At 46.0% G+C, this 13,367-nt stretch overlaps 1 protein-coding gene across 3 annotated transcripts in view; it reads right to left on the bottom strand.

The window, feature by feature from the left end:
- Positions 1 to 1,544: 1,544 nt before the first annotated feature.
- The window catches only part of CFAP61 (cilia and flagella associated protein 61), a 238,393-nt gene continuing 226,570 nt past the window's right edge, over positions 1,545 to 13,367 (bottom strand). For 2 of the 3 annotated variants that reach the window (XM_070472210.1, XM_070472211.1), the window contains exons 26-27: positions 6,525 to 6,615; positions 1,545 to 2,004 (exon numbers count right to left, since the gene is read on the bottom strand). In XM_070472210.1, coding sequence (XP_070328311.1) covers positions 1,804 to 2,004; positions 6,525 to 6,615 — 292 coding nt within the window. In that variant the 3' untranslated portion in view covers positions 1,545 to 1,803. The remainder of the gene's footprint in view (positions 2,005 to 6,524; positions 6,616 to 13,367) is intronic. The other variant, XM_070472212.1, reaches the window with a different exon arrangement.

The raw sequence follows: 13,367 nt of genomic DNA, 5'->3' as shown, positions 1-13,367 counted from the left end.
CATTGAAGAATAAATATCTTTATTCTCTTGAAATCCGTAAAACAGCAAGCTTCAAGTTATGATCAAGTCTTGAGTTCATCTCCTATTCTTAAACAAACTGTTCCTTAGTCATACAATGCTTGTCTGCACACATATGCTAAAATTCCTACCTTGATTCAGGAAATTACTTTCTGAATATAGGACAGTGATTAGTAACTTCATCTCATACATTTTGTATACTAAATTATATTCTAGACATTTTCAGACCTGCCATGATACTTATGGGGTCCCAAGATTATTTTTTAAAAGGCAGCAGAGAAAAACTTAACCACAAAATTTATGCATGGTTTGACATTAAGGTTGGCACTGTCATATAGGGTCACTTTTATGTAACTAGAAGCTTTTTAATGGTAGTACTTGGTCACAGAAATAATCGCCAGTTATCCTCCGTTGTTCTGTTCATCTCCACCCGAGGTCCCAGGGCCTGTCACAGAAACTCACTCCATTTACTGATGACTTTGATCCAGGGCCTCTCAGAGAAAGGGGAAAGAGGGGAAAGAGAGTTTCTTAAGCTAACTCATTCACAGGCCCTGAAACATGGTTCCATGTGTGTTGAGCTTGCAGTTTGAAGAGGGAACTAGTATTGACTGTTCCCCATATGAATGGCACAGTTTATACCATATGGTGGGCGCTGGGCCCTCCCTCTGAATGACCCCTGTCCTTGTGTAAAGCATATTTGTGCAGGAATTAATGGAGTTTGTTGCTTGCTTTTGCCTGCTTTAGAAAAATCAGAGTCTGGTGTTCCAGAACCATTTTATTTTTTGAGAGGTATTAGTTTATTAATGGGGGATAATTCTGTAATGACTTAGCCTCCAAGTAGCTGTATAGTCATTACAATTGCTCCAACTTTTGCTAAATGTTAACATAAATACAAAAAAAAAAAAAAGGATGAAAACCGAAAGCCAGTTTTAACCTCTGCTGGTCAAAAATTCAGACACAAATGATGTCACACTATCTGCCTAAAAGATATCCAAATAAACGAAATCAGTCTTACCTGTTGTTTCTGAATCCATGTGATTTCTGGAAGGCATTTAATGTGCTTTATTTATGCGAAAGTGCGCTACTGACCCACATTACAGGTAACGGGTACCAGAGGGCCCCACTGCCAAGCAACAACACCGAGAGTCAAAGGAAATGACCCAGATTAACCTCCCACTGCCGTTTCCTAATCTAAAACGTGGGCCTGAACCTGGGTTGATCTGCCAGTTTTTTCCTTGCATTTATGTGCCTAATCTGAAACAGGAAGTAGAAATGTAATATACAGGTCGTGAGAGCAGGCCCCTCGTTTCCAAACTCCCTGTAAGCTTGTCTATTCCTGATGTTGGATTATAGAGATAATTTCGCTGCGTCTGTATTCCTAATTTTCAATCCTGGGTATACAATTTTTTTTTATCACCCACGTGACCAGGTAAACCTGTAAAGGACTAACAACAGTACTGGCGGCAGGACTTTTCAGAAAATCAAACAGAATCATGCCCAAGGTTTAAAAAGAAAAACAAAACAAGTTTTGCACACTAACGGTCTCATTTTATTGCTAAACTGGGTTATCTGGCCCGGAACACGCCTGGTGTGGCTAAAGCCTCTCCGTGCCCCAGAATCCAGTCGCACCGCCGCGCGCCACCTACTGGGACGATAGGAAACTACAGGCATCTGGTGGCCGCAGAAAAGGACGGTGCCCGGCGGTCCAGCCAGGTTTCCGGCTTCAGTGGAGCACTTCCCGGAACGACACGAGTGGAAACGATCACGTGGAGGCGGTGGCTGCAGCTAAATGATGCCCGGCCATGCGTACATGGGCAGGTGGTAATGATTGTAGTGCAGGTAGTCAAGGATGCTCTTCTCCACCAGAGGCCTGTAGATGGTTTCCCGGAAAACTCTTTTGAGGTAATCCCTGGGCTTCTCTGGCAGGTTGATTTCCTCATCTTCGATCTGACGGGCTAACTCTTCCATAGAGGGAAGTTTTTCATCCTGGAAAATAGAGTGAGATGACAGATACTGATATTACTTGGGCTGAGTGCCACAATATTGGTTTTTTTTTTTCCCCTAGGTTAAAAAAAACTGTGGCAAAACACACAGCATAAAATTTACTACTTTAACTATTTTTACTTGGACTGAGTGCCACAATATTGTCTTTTTTTTCTAGGTTAAAAAAATTAAACTGTGGAAAAACACACATAGCATAAAATTTACCACTTTATTTTTAAGTGTCCAACTCAGAGGTGAAAAGGACCTTCATGTTGTCATGCAGCCATCAGCACCATCCATCTCGGCACATTGGTGTATGCGTGTGAAGTGGCTTCAATTGTGTCCGACTCTGTGTGACCCCATGGACTGAAGCCCTCCAGGCTCCTCTGTCTGTGGGATTCTCCAGGCAAGAATACTGCAGTGGGTTGCCAAGCCCTTCTCCAGGGGATCTTCCCCAGCTAGGGACTGAACCCGAGTCTCTGATAGCTCCTGCATTGGCAGGCAGGTTTGTTTTTTTGTTTGTTTGTTTTTTTTTTTTACCACTAGCGCCACCTGGGAAGCCCTAGAATAATCAAGTTAGCTCTAGTTTACCAGAGTGGGTAGCCATTCCCTTCTCATTCTCCCAAGTTGTCACTACTAACCATTTACTGCCCACCCTAGGGTCTTTCGTTGAGGCACGCAAACTCTTAGTTGCAGCATGTGGGATCTAGATCCCTGACCAGGAATCAAACCCAGGCCCCTTATATTGTGAACACAGAGTCTTAGCCACTGGACCACCAAGGAAGTCCCCACACTTCTGCTTTCTCTATGATTTGACTTTAGGCATTTCATGTAAATGGAATCAAACACTAGTTCTCTTTTTGTGACTGGCTTAGTTCGCATACCATAATGTCTTAAGAGTTCAGCAAGCATAGTAATTTTAAGCTCTTAATTTTCAGATAAAAATGATCTGTAGATCAGGATTTTTTTAAAAACAAGGTGGTAATTAAACATTTTTAGTTGAAAACTCTTAGATGGTTTACTTTACAGTCCCCAAGCAATGGGATTTTTAAAACCTAAACTAAATTCTTAGTAAAGGCAAATTTTACTGCTATCTTTAAAGGTGTGGGGTTCAGAGAGAATAAAGTTATTTGCAGTTGAGAATCACACACTGTGCCTATTTATAATATAGTAGAGATTTTCCCAACATTTTATTATAAAAAGATTCAGACATAGAGGCAAGTTGACAGAGTGATGCACTTGGCACTCGGATACACACTATCTGGTTTCTATGGTTACCATACTTGTTTCGTCACCTATCTGCCCATTTATAGGAGGATTGTTGAATAAAGCACTTCATTCATAAAATAAAAATAACTTTAAAAGGGACTTCTCTGGCAATCCAGTGGTTAAGACTCAGGGCTTCCAATGCAGGGGGCATGGGTTCGATCCCTGGTGGGGGAACTAAGATCCCAAATACTGTGTGGGCAGTAAAGCCAAAAGAAAAAGCACTTCACTGAGATTTGAGCTGTGTGCTTTCTGAACACTCCAGTAATTGAAAATTACCCTAAAGGAAGATGGACTTTGATGATGTATTTACTTGACTTTCCAATAATTCTTTTTTATTTTTAACAGCAAAAAAAAAAGTGGATAACTTGCAGAGTTCTACTGGATCATTAATTTATTAATAGCAAGAACTTATAGGTAGAAAAATAGATTCAAACTATATGGAGACAGTAATTATCACTTGGTTATATAAGTGAGACATTGCCGGGCATGGAGATTATACACATATCACTTGGAAGAACCATCTGTGGGAGGCCAGGACCCCAAATCGGATCAACAAAGATGGGAGAGAGAAAGAATGGTAAGTGATGCCCAGAAGTAAATATTAGAGGCGCCAAGACACTTGAACACCCGAGCATGTAGAGCTGAGATTGGCTCTTTCTTCCTTAATTTTCCAGTAGACTATATCAAATATAGTGAATATGCAAAAATTAGAGGAGACTTGGGACTCATGTAGGACGCTGTTCTAACTTTGGGGTGAAAAGTGAAGTCAAGTGAAAGTTGCTCAGTTGTGTCCGACACTTTGAGACCCCATGGACTACACAGTCCATGGAATTCGCCAGGCCAGAATACTGGAGTGGGTAGCCTTTCCCTTCTCCAGGGCATCTTCCCAACCCAGGGATCGAACCAGGGTCTCCTGAATTGCAGGCGGATTCTCTACCAACTGAGCTACCAGGGAAGCCCAACACTGGGGTAATGGTGTAAAGTCACAAAATGGAACTCTCAAATTTCTGGAAGACAAATACTGCTCTAGATTGTAAACTCATGTTTTGTGCATTTGCCTCTCCGGTGTGCCCTTTCTCAGGGTGACTACCTACCCCCCAACATGTTCATCTGTGAGCAGCTCACCTCACAGTGCCCCCCAGACAACACATGACCTCCTGTGTCTGGCTCCTTTCAGTTAACTCAGTGTTTCGAGGTTTATCCACTTGTTAGAATGTATCAGCACTTCATTTCTTTCAGGGCAGAGTACTTTCCATTGTATGGAGAGACCACGTTTGTTTATCCACAGGTCCCACAATGGACATTTGGGTTCTTTCTTCTGTCTTGTAATTCTGAATAGTGATGCTATGAACATTCATATACAAGTATTCGTTTGAATACTGATTTTCAGTTCTGTGGGGCTATATACCTAGGAGTACAATGGCTAGGTCATATAGTAACTCTGTTTATAAGTTTTTAGGAGCCATCAAACTGTTTTTTTCATAGCAATTGCATAGTATTTTTATATTCCCACTAGTAATGTGTGAGAGTTTCAATTTTTCCACATCCTTGCCAACACTCATTCTTTCCTCTTTTTTTTTTTTAACTGTAGCCATCCTAGTAGGTGTGAAGTGGTATCTCTCATTGTGTCTCTGGTTTTTGTATTTCTCTAGTGATTAATGATGTTAACATCTTTTGATGTAAATGGGCTTACTTTGGCTCATAATTTTACTCCATTGATCTCTATGTCTATTCTTATATAAGTACCATACTGTCTTGGTTACCACTGATTTGTATTAAGTTTTGAAACTGCAAAGTGTGTGTCCATCAACTTTTTTAAAGTTTCTCAAATTGCTTTAATAATTTGGAGTCTTTTGCACTTCCATATGAACTTTAGGATTGACTTTTCCATTCCAAAAAAAAGAAATGGGGATTTTTATAGGCTTGTACACAATCTGTAGGTTGCTTTGCATAGTAGTCCTATCTTAACAATCTCTTTAAACTTTTAAACTTGGTACTGTGGTGTTTAAAATTTTTACTTTATATTGGAGTATAGTTGATTTACAATTTGTGTGAGTTTCAGGTGTACAACAAAGTGAATCAGTTTGATAGATAGATAGATATAGATAGATAGATATAGATATATTCTTTTTCAGATTGTTTTCTCATTTTGGTTTTTGTTGTTTAGTCGGTAAGTCACGTCCGACTCTTTTGCAACCCCATGGGCTGAAGCCCACCAGGCTCCTCTGTCCATGGGATTTTCCAGGCAAGAATACTGGAGTGGGTTGCCATTTCCTTCTTCAGGGAGTCTTCCTGACCCAGGGATAGAACCACCATCTCCTGCATTGGCAGCCTACACCCTGGGGACCCATGAGGAGGTGATACAGAGACACAGGACCTGCTCATTTAGACAGTCAGACCACTCAGCCAAGCCCCAGCCCTCGTCTGAGTAAACCAACAAAGCATCTAGAATGGATACTTGACTGAACATGTGAATTCCCCACAACTCTGGTAAGGACTGCAGGTGTTGAAAAAAAATAAAGTTTCATAAATATTTTACTATTTAGATGGCAGAGTCATATTTCTTGCCAAGTACGGAGTCTGTGCAGTCTTCAGCCTCACTTGCAGTTAATCCTGAATTGCTTGGAGAAAGAAGCTTCAGTTTTAAAAGGAGCATGTTTAGGGACTTCCCTGATTCTCCAGTGGCTAAGATTCTCTGCTTTCACTGCAGAGCACATGGGTTTGATCCCTGGTCGGGGAACTAAGATCCCATATGCCACACAACATGGCCAAAGTGAATTAAAAAAAAAGGCACCGAAATTTGCAAAAAACTAAGTAAGTAAATAAAAAATAAGAGGAGTGCATCTGGACACCTGTTGACTTCCCTTGACACGTTTAGAACAACATATGCACACAAATGGTTGACAGTCAACTGGCAGATGTGGACAGAGACCATGCGAAAGGAGACTTCATGCTCGGGGGCCAGGAGGTACCGCCCACTACCTGCTTTCTGCCCTCACTGTCACGTGATAATGAAAGTACAGGTACTTGTAAAAGAGGAAAAGAAATCTGCCTCACATAAGAGATTTGAATCACCCACTTGCCCTGAAATATCACCGTCTATGTTTACCGACTCCATGGTTTGTTTAAGTGAAGGACAGTTGGTTTTCAAAGTGAAACCATAAAGTGAGAATGTAGGGAAAAGTCTAAATGACCAACAGCTTGTAATTCCTAATTTGCAAGGAATAACTCACATATCCGTTAATCACGCTTACCTCCTTGGAGGATAAGATTTGGTGTAACGCTTTCCGGAGATCAATAAAACGATCGTGAAAGAGGGCCATGCACCACGACTCCGTGAAGTAGCTGGCGAGGGAAGAAAAAGGTTCAGTTAGTTGGAAACCCTCTCATTACCACTAATAAAGTATTTACCTGCTTTTTTTTGCCTTTATAAATTACAGTTCTGGCTCTTTTGTAATCGTTTGCTCACGAAATGCCTCGCGGAACAGCATGGCCAATCAATTTTGTAAATGGATGTCCCTGATGTAAGGCCGGCTTCCATAATTACATTTAAAGTGGTTTAATTCAGAGCTGGGGCAAGACCCAGTGAAGAATCCTGATTTTATCAGAATTTAAAAGCCTGAAGACTTGTAAAGAACGGTGTCTCCATTATCTGCCCCCGTTTGAGAAAAACAGATTGCAGGATTAACTGAACTGCTGCATAAACAAATTAAATTTGGGGAGACAATAACACAAATGTTGTTCATCATTAAGGTTTCTGGATTAATAATGACCAGAAAAACAGGCCACCTCGGTGTTGGGACACGGCCTTCATGCAACTGCACAGACGCCTAATTGAATCTCTCTTCTGAGAGTGGTTCCGCTGGCGGCCCTCTTTGCTAACTTGGCCCTGAAAAACTATCTGAACAAATGCTTTCCTGCTGGGGGGACAGCATGGCCATCCTTTATTCACAGGGGATTGTCCCAGGTTTGCTGCATTCTTGGAAGAACCAAGAACCTCTACTGGTATTTGAACTCTTACTTCCTCTTCAGGCTCAGAGTCTCAGAATAGGAAATGTCTTCAGGGTCAGGCAGGCCCACTGGGGTGACCTGGGCTCCCCTGGCATTCCTGGGACAGTTAGTGGATGTCAGGTGTGTGCCCAGGGGAAGAGAAACTAGTGCCCACATGCAAATGAGCACTGTCTGTTTTTTTCTGATATTAAAAAAAATGTTTATTTGACTGCATGGGGACTTGGCTGCTGCATGGGAGAGCTGCGTTGCGTCATGTGGGATCTTTTGTTGCAGCGCCTGGACTATCACTCTCTAGTTGAGTTTGCCCTGCAGCAGGTGGGATCTTAGTTCCTCAACCATGGATCGCACCCGCACCCTCTCCATTGTAAGGCAGATTTTAAACCACGGAACCACCAGGGAAGTCCCTGTTATCTGCAACTTGATGTTAATTCTTGGGAAGGAGATAATGAACCCAGGGACACCACAGCACTAAAGGACCAGGGCAGTGTCAAGCCCGTGTGGACCAGCCTGGCTCTCAGCTACACTGCGTGGTACCTATCACCTGTTTGCTTGTCCAGATATGACCTAATTTCATGCTAAACCACTTACTTTGTGGTTCAGGTCATATATTCATCCAACTACTAATTCCACTAATATTGACTCATTGCCCATTCTGTGCCCAGCACTGTTCTGGATACTCAAGAAACAGCAGGGACCAACACAGACAAACATCCCTGCCACTGAGCAGCTTATATCCCACTGATAAATAGGTCCATGTTCAACATGTGAGGGAGAACTGCTTGGGAAGGAACATAAATCAAGTGAGGATGGGAGACATCAGAGCAAGGCTTGCTCCTAAGACAGTGACTTAGCCAGCAAAGCCCGAGGGACGGGGAGTGAACCACATGGGACTCAGGGGATAGAACCTTCTGGGAACAGCAGGTGCAAAGGCCAGGAGGCAGGAGTGTGCCCAGCCCTCAAGGAGGTGGGTGGAGATAAGCAGAGTGGGATGGGGGCAGGAGCTGAACTTAGGAAGGTGATGGGCGGGAAGGATGCTCTTGGAGGCAGGGGTCCACTCAGATGTGCTATGTAATCGATCCACGGCCATCTAGCTCAGTACTTGTGTGCAACAGTGTCCCACAGATGTTCACGGAACAAAGGAAGGAACAATGAATGCAGCCCTAGTGGTTAAGAACCCACCTGCCAATGCAGGTTAGACGTAAGAGACGCAGGTTTGATCCCTGAGCCAGGAAGATTGCCTGGAGGATGGCACAGCGACCCACTGCAGTACTCTTGCCGAGAGAATCCCACGGACAGAAGAGCCTGGCAAGCTGGTCGCACAGAGTCCGACACGACTGAAGCAGCTTGGCACGCAAGCACAAACTGCACACGGCATGGTATACACTCCACAATGCCTGGCCCTGATGGGTTTTTCATTAATATAAAGTTCTATTCAATAAGTAGATGGCAAAATGCTGCAAAGTGTCCCAAGATGGGCAGTCGTGCAAAAGAGTGAGCCTCACAGGGACAGGGGGAGAGCTGTGGGTGAGCCCAAGCTCAAAGGGCGGTCAGCCTGAGCCCTGGGGTGCAGAGGGAGGGCCGGGGGTTCCAGAGGGTGCTCGTGAAAACCTATCAGTGTTGTGAGTGACTCAAGGTCACTGAATCCTGAATGAATGGAGTCGATGGAGGTTCTGCCTGGAGTTCTGACCCCCACAAACTCAGGCCGAGCCTCCAACACCCGTCTGATTCCTGCAGCAAAGGCACTGATGTGGAGCCAGCCACCTGGGCAGGTATCAGCTCAGCCGGCTGATGCTTTGACACATCTCAGATGGTTGCTTCATGGACCAAAGCATCAGTGATACCCAAGTGCGTACACTCAAGCACAGCTTTGCCAGGATGGTCCCTCCCTCTTAGGTCTCAGCAGCTTCTAGGAAAGCTTCAGGGAATCGTAAACTCGCAAATCTCAAACTACAATGAGTACGTGCTAAGTTATTTCAGTTGTGTCTGACTCTGTGACCCCCCATGGACTGTAACCTGCCAGGCTTCTCTGTCCATGGGGTTCTCCAGGCAAGAATACTGGACTGGGTTGCCATGCTAACCTCCAGGGGATCTTCCTGACCCAGGGATTGAACCCAGGTCTCTTATGCCTCCTGCACTGGCAGGTGGGTTCTTTACCACTGAGCCATCAGGGAAGCCCCTAAAATGCCTGGGTTAGAATTGAATGGGTGCTTTTAAGTTTGTTGCCACCTTTCCCACATAGCTGAGATGCATCCTCCTCGCCCCGTATGTGTTTCCATAGTGGGATCAGCATTCCTAGCCACTTGGTTTCGGGGTTTGCAGCCACAGCCTTCTGCTGCACAGAAGAAGCTACCTTCCTGGTGTCAGCACAGCTCTTTTCCAACTGCCCAGGTGCTGCTCAGGTGCGTCCCCATTCAGCACCCTCACCGCTCCAGCCTCTGTGTTACCCCTTGGACTCTTTGTCATTTGCTTCCAAGAGTGGACTCTGGGGAAACCCACTTCTCTTAGAATGAATGCAGCCCCCCACCCAACCCGGGGGCCCATCATCTAATGCCCAGGTCTCCATCACTTTCCATCTGTGAGGCTGAGCACAGAGGCCTGGGGAGCCTTAACCCTCTGAAAGGGATCAAGCTGGTCTGCATGGAGACTCAGGGGTGGAAGAGGAAGCTGAGGTTCCTGCATGTTTCCTGCTGCTGCTTTGGAGCTCACAGCCCCTCAGACGGCCTCCAGCAGCAGTGGCATCTGGCAGTTCAACGACCACTGTGCTCCTGACAGCCCGGCCAGCAGTTTGCAGACTCAGGAGACCGGAAGTTGCTGTCCTTTCAGCCTCACACCACTGCCCCCTGGGGTCAAGCACTTGAGGAGCTTGTCCAGAGGTGATAATCTCTGCAACCAGCTGTTGGCTGCCTGTGTTCCCAGGGTTCGTTTAGTTTAAAACTAAACCAACCGGCTGTCATCAACAGCTCCTTCTCAGTTTGACTGCAGCTTCAGTGGTGCCCTGAAGGTCACTTACAAGAAGGTGACAAAGTGCTAGCGCCCACACCGGGAAGCCAGGCGTCACCACAGAGAAGGTGGGCATGTTGTCTTAACTGTCGTGCAGGCAGCACCTGTCACAGTCACAGGGGAACTGGAGTTCTGGAAAAGCCGCAACCCACTGCCTTTTCCAACCAACTGTGGGCTGTGGAGCTCCCAGGCGTCCTCGCTTCACCCGGGGTGGGAGCTGCAGCTGTGGGCTGGGGGGTGCTGACTGCAGGTGGCAGAGTCAGAGCACCTCCTGGGGGGCCGGTCCCGTTCAGACTTCTCCCAGCTCCAAAGCTGCGCTCACACTGCCCGCTGCTCTGTCTGCTGTCTTCTCCCCGTGGGGAGGGTCTCAGGCTCCCTCCAGACACCTCCCACCCTGGCCCTCCTGCCTGTGGGCAGCCCTGAGGACCCATATGCACATCTTTACCTCCTCTGGTGCCATCCACGCTCAAGTCCACATAGACCTCCTCTGTGGAGCTGACTCAGGGCTTGAGGCTTCCACCCACTGCAGTGTACACAGCACTCCTGTCGGTGCAGGAAAGTGCCCCAGGGTGTGTCCTGACCTCTAATGCAAGGTGGGCAGTGTGTCCAGCGCAGGCTCGCCCTCGGGGGGACTGAAGGAGCAGGCGAGGACACCTGGGACCGCTTCTCCCCTCTGCCCCTCCGTGGAGCGCTTCTGCACTAGGGCAGTGACCCCGTTTAGGGTGGGCGAGAGCGGGGGTTTAGAAAGGCACAGACCCCTGTGGAGTCCTCAAAACCAGCCTAGAAATATGGCAGCAGCCTTCGCTCTAAAAATCAGGAAAACTTTGAATTTAAACTCAAAGGATGAGGACATTGAGTCAAATGAAGATCATCTCCTTTTGATATCAGGATGTTAGAAAGAAGTTTTATTTTATGAACTTGTAAATCTAGTTTTCCTCCCCAACTGAATGACTTCTGTGCTTCAGTTTCTTTCCTTCTCTGTAGAAAGGAGAGGGGCTTCTGGAATCCTTGCCAAGGCTGGCTGGAGTGGGGGTGCCGTCTGCATTAATGACCCCAAGAACTATGGATGATTGGTATTAGTGCTAGGCTTTGGGGAAATGAATACTTCCATGAACAATGTGAATTTTTTAAAAATAGAGGGACTTCCCTGATGATCCACTGGCTAAGACTCCAAGCTCCCAATGCAGAGGGCCCAGGTTTGATTGCTGGGCAGGGAACTAGATGCCACATGCCACAAGTTAATGCTCTCACATGCCACAACTAAGACCCGGTGCAGCCAAATAAGAAACAATTTTTAAAATTAAAAGAAATAAAATATAGCAACTTCTTTCCCAATTTAAAATCAAAAAGGGAAGACTAATAGGACCACTGAGTCACCTTCATAGTTGGTGGCCTCAAAGTCTTCAGGAAACACAGCTGGGTAAGAGCAGGGCTATACCATGGCTTCTAAATGGCTATGCAGATTGGGGTTCCCGCATCACTAAATGCATTTTTAAACATCTGTGAAAAAAAGCTTACACAAATTCTCCAGAGCCCAAACAGAAGACATGACAGTCCCTGTTCATTTTACAAATGGTTGTCCTGGTTTACTGGGGGGAGACTTAAATTCTCCATCACTTTTGCAAATGATCCACTTTTCCCAGAAGGCCCAGAAAAGGTCAACCCATGGAACTGAATTAACTATTCTGGTCGATGTGGTCCAATCATTAAGGAATTGATCAGACTTCTCCAGAGCTCAACCTCATCTGGTCATTCAGCCTCGTGGATCGACACAGTCACATCAATGGGGTGGGGACCTGTTAACCAGCCCCGCCACAGGCAAGGGGAAAAGACGGACTCAGCGGACTCAGCCCCAAGGCCAGGGCCCTTCACCAGAAGTAGGGAAGGAGAGTTGCAGAAGAGCAAGGCCCATCTGGAAATGCCAACTACACACCATTGTGAAAAGGGAGGGAGTGGGCAGAGAAGAAATACACTTCTTTCTCCAAGATCCTCTTTTTTTTTTTTTTTTTTTTTAATGAAAAGCATTCTAATTTTATCTTGGTGTGATAATAGTCAATTTTTGCTTTGGGACCTGATAAAAGAGGGTTCCCAGCTGCCACTCACTCACATCCAGAAGTTTATTTGAGCCAGAAACTCGCCTAAGCATTGCCTTTTCTCCTGTGGGGAGAGGTGGGGGGACCCGCAGGCCTTCCTGGGAGTGCAGTGTTCGCATGGAAATCTCATGGTGCTCTCAAAGGTGCTGCCCCTTTCCTGTGTGGACAGCACCTTAGACGCAGGGCGGGGACAGAAATTCTCCTTCTACAAGGAGGCTGGAGGGGCTGGGAGGGGGCCTCGGCCCTCTGATGGACACTCCACACACAGAAGGAAGGAAGTGCAAGCAGACACCCCGGGGGCCAGGTGTGACCTGGAGAGGTGAAGCAGTGGCCCCTGGCCCCAAAGGGCGCACACTGTGGGGGATGTGTGGGGGTGTGGGGGCGGGGGACCGGGGTTGGGGCGGAGGGCCAAGTGAGCCGTCTGCATCCTTCCGGTCACTGCATTTCCACGTTCCCTCCTCTTAGGCAAGTGTTTGCCAAACTTCAGCCTCTAGGGAACCCATCAGTTTTCACATAGTCTGCATTATTCATTTTTTTAAAAATGACCCTTGGATTGATTTGCTTTTTTTTTTTTTTTAACAGAAAGAATGTCCACTGTCTTGTTCTAAGCAATCATACCTATGAAAGCGTGGGTCTGATATGAACCTTACACTTGTCTTATTCTTATTGAAATGACTCCATCATTAGTCACATATGTGCCTCTAACTGCCTAAAGCACCTCGCCTGCCACTGGGGATGCTGTTTTTCTCTTACTGGATGGTGGAGGCACCTCGGCTGGGGACACAAACTCACAGACACTGTGTTGAACAGTTCCTGTGCATTATCTCATGTCATTGTGAGTCCAGTCCTCTAAAGTGGGGCTTGCTGCCCCATTTTACAGGTGAGGAAATAGATTCGGAGAGGTTAAATGACCTGGTGTCACACAGCTAACAAGTGGCTGAACTGGGTTTTAATCATACTTCTGCTTAATCTGACAGTTTCAGCTCTGAACAA

This window comes from Odocoileus virginianus, chromosome 9, assembly GCF_023699985.2.
Source record: "Odocoileus virginianus isolate 20LAN1187 ecotype Illinois chromosome 9, Ovbor_1.2, whole genome shotgun sequence".
Lineage (NCBI taxonomy): Eukaryota > Metazoa > Chordata > Mammalia > Artiodactyla > Cervidae > Odocoileus > Odocoileus virginianus.
This window is presented reverse-complemented; position numbering and strand designations above follow the sequence as displayed.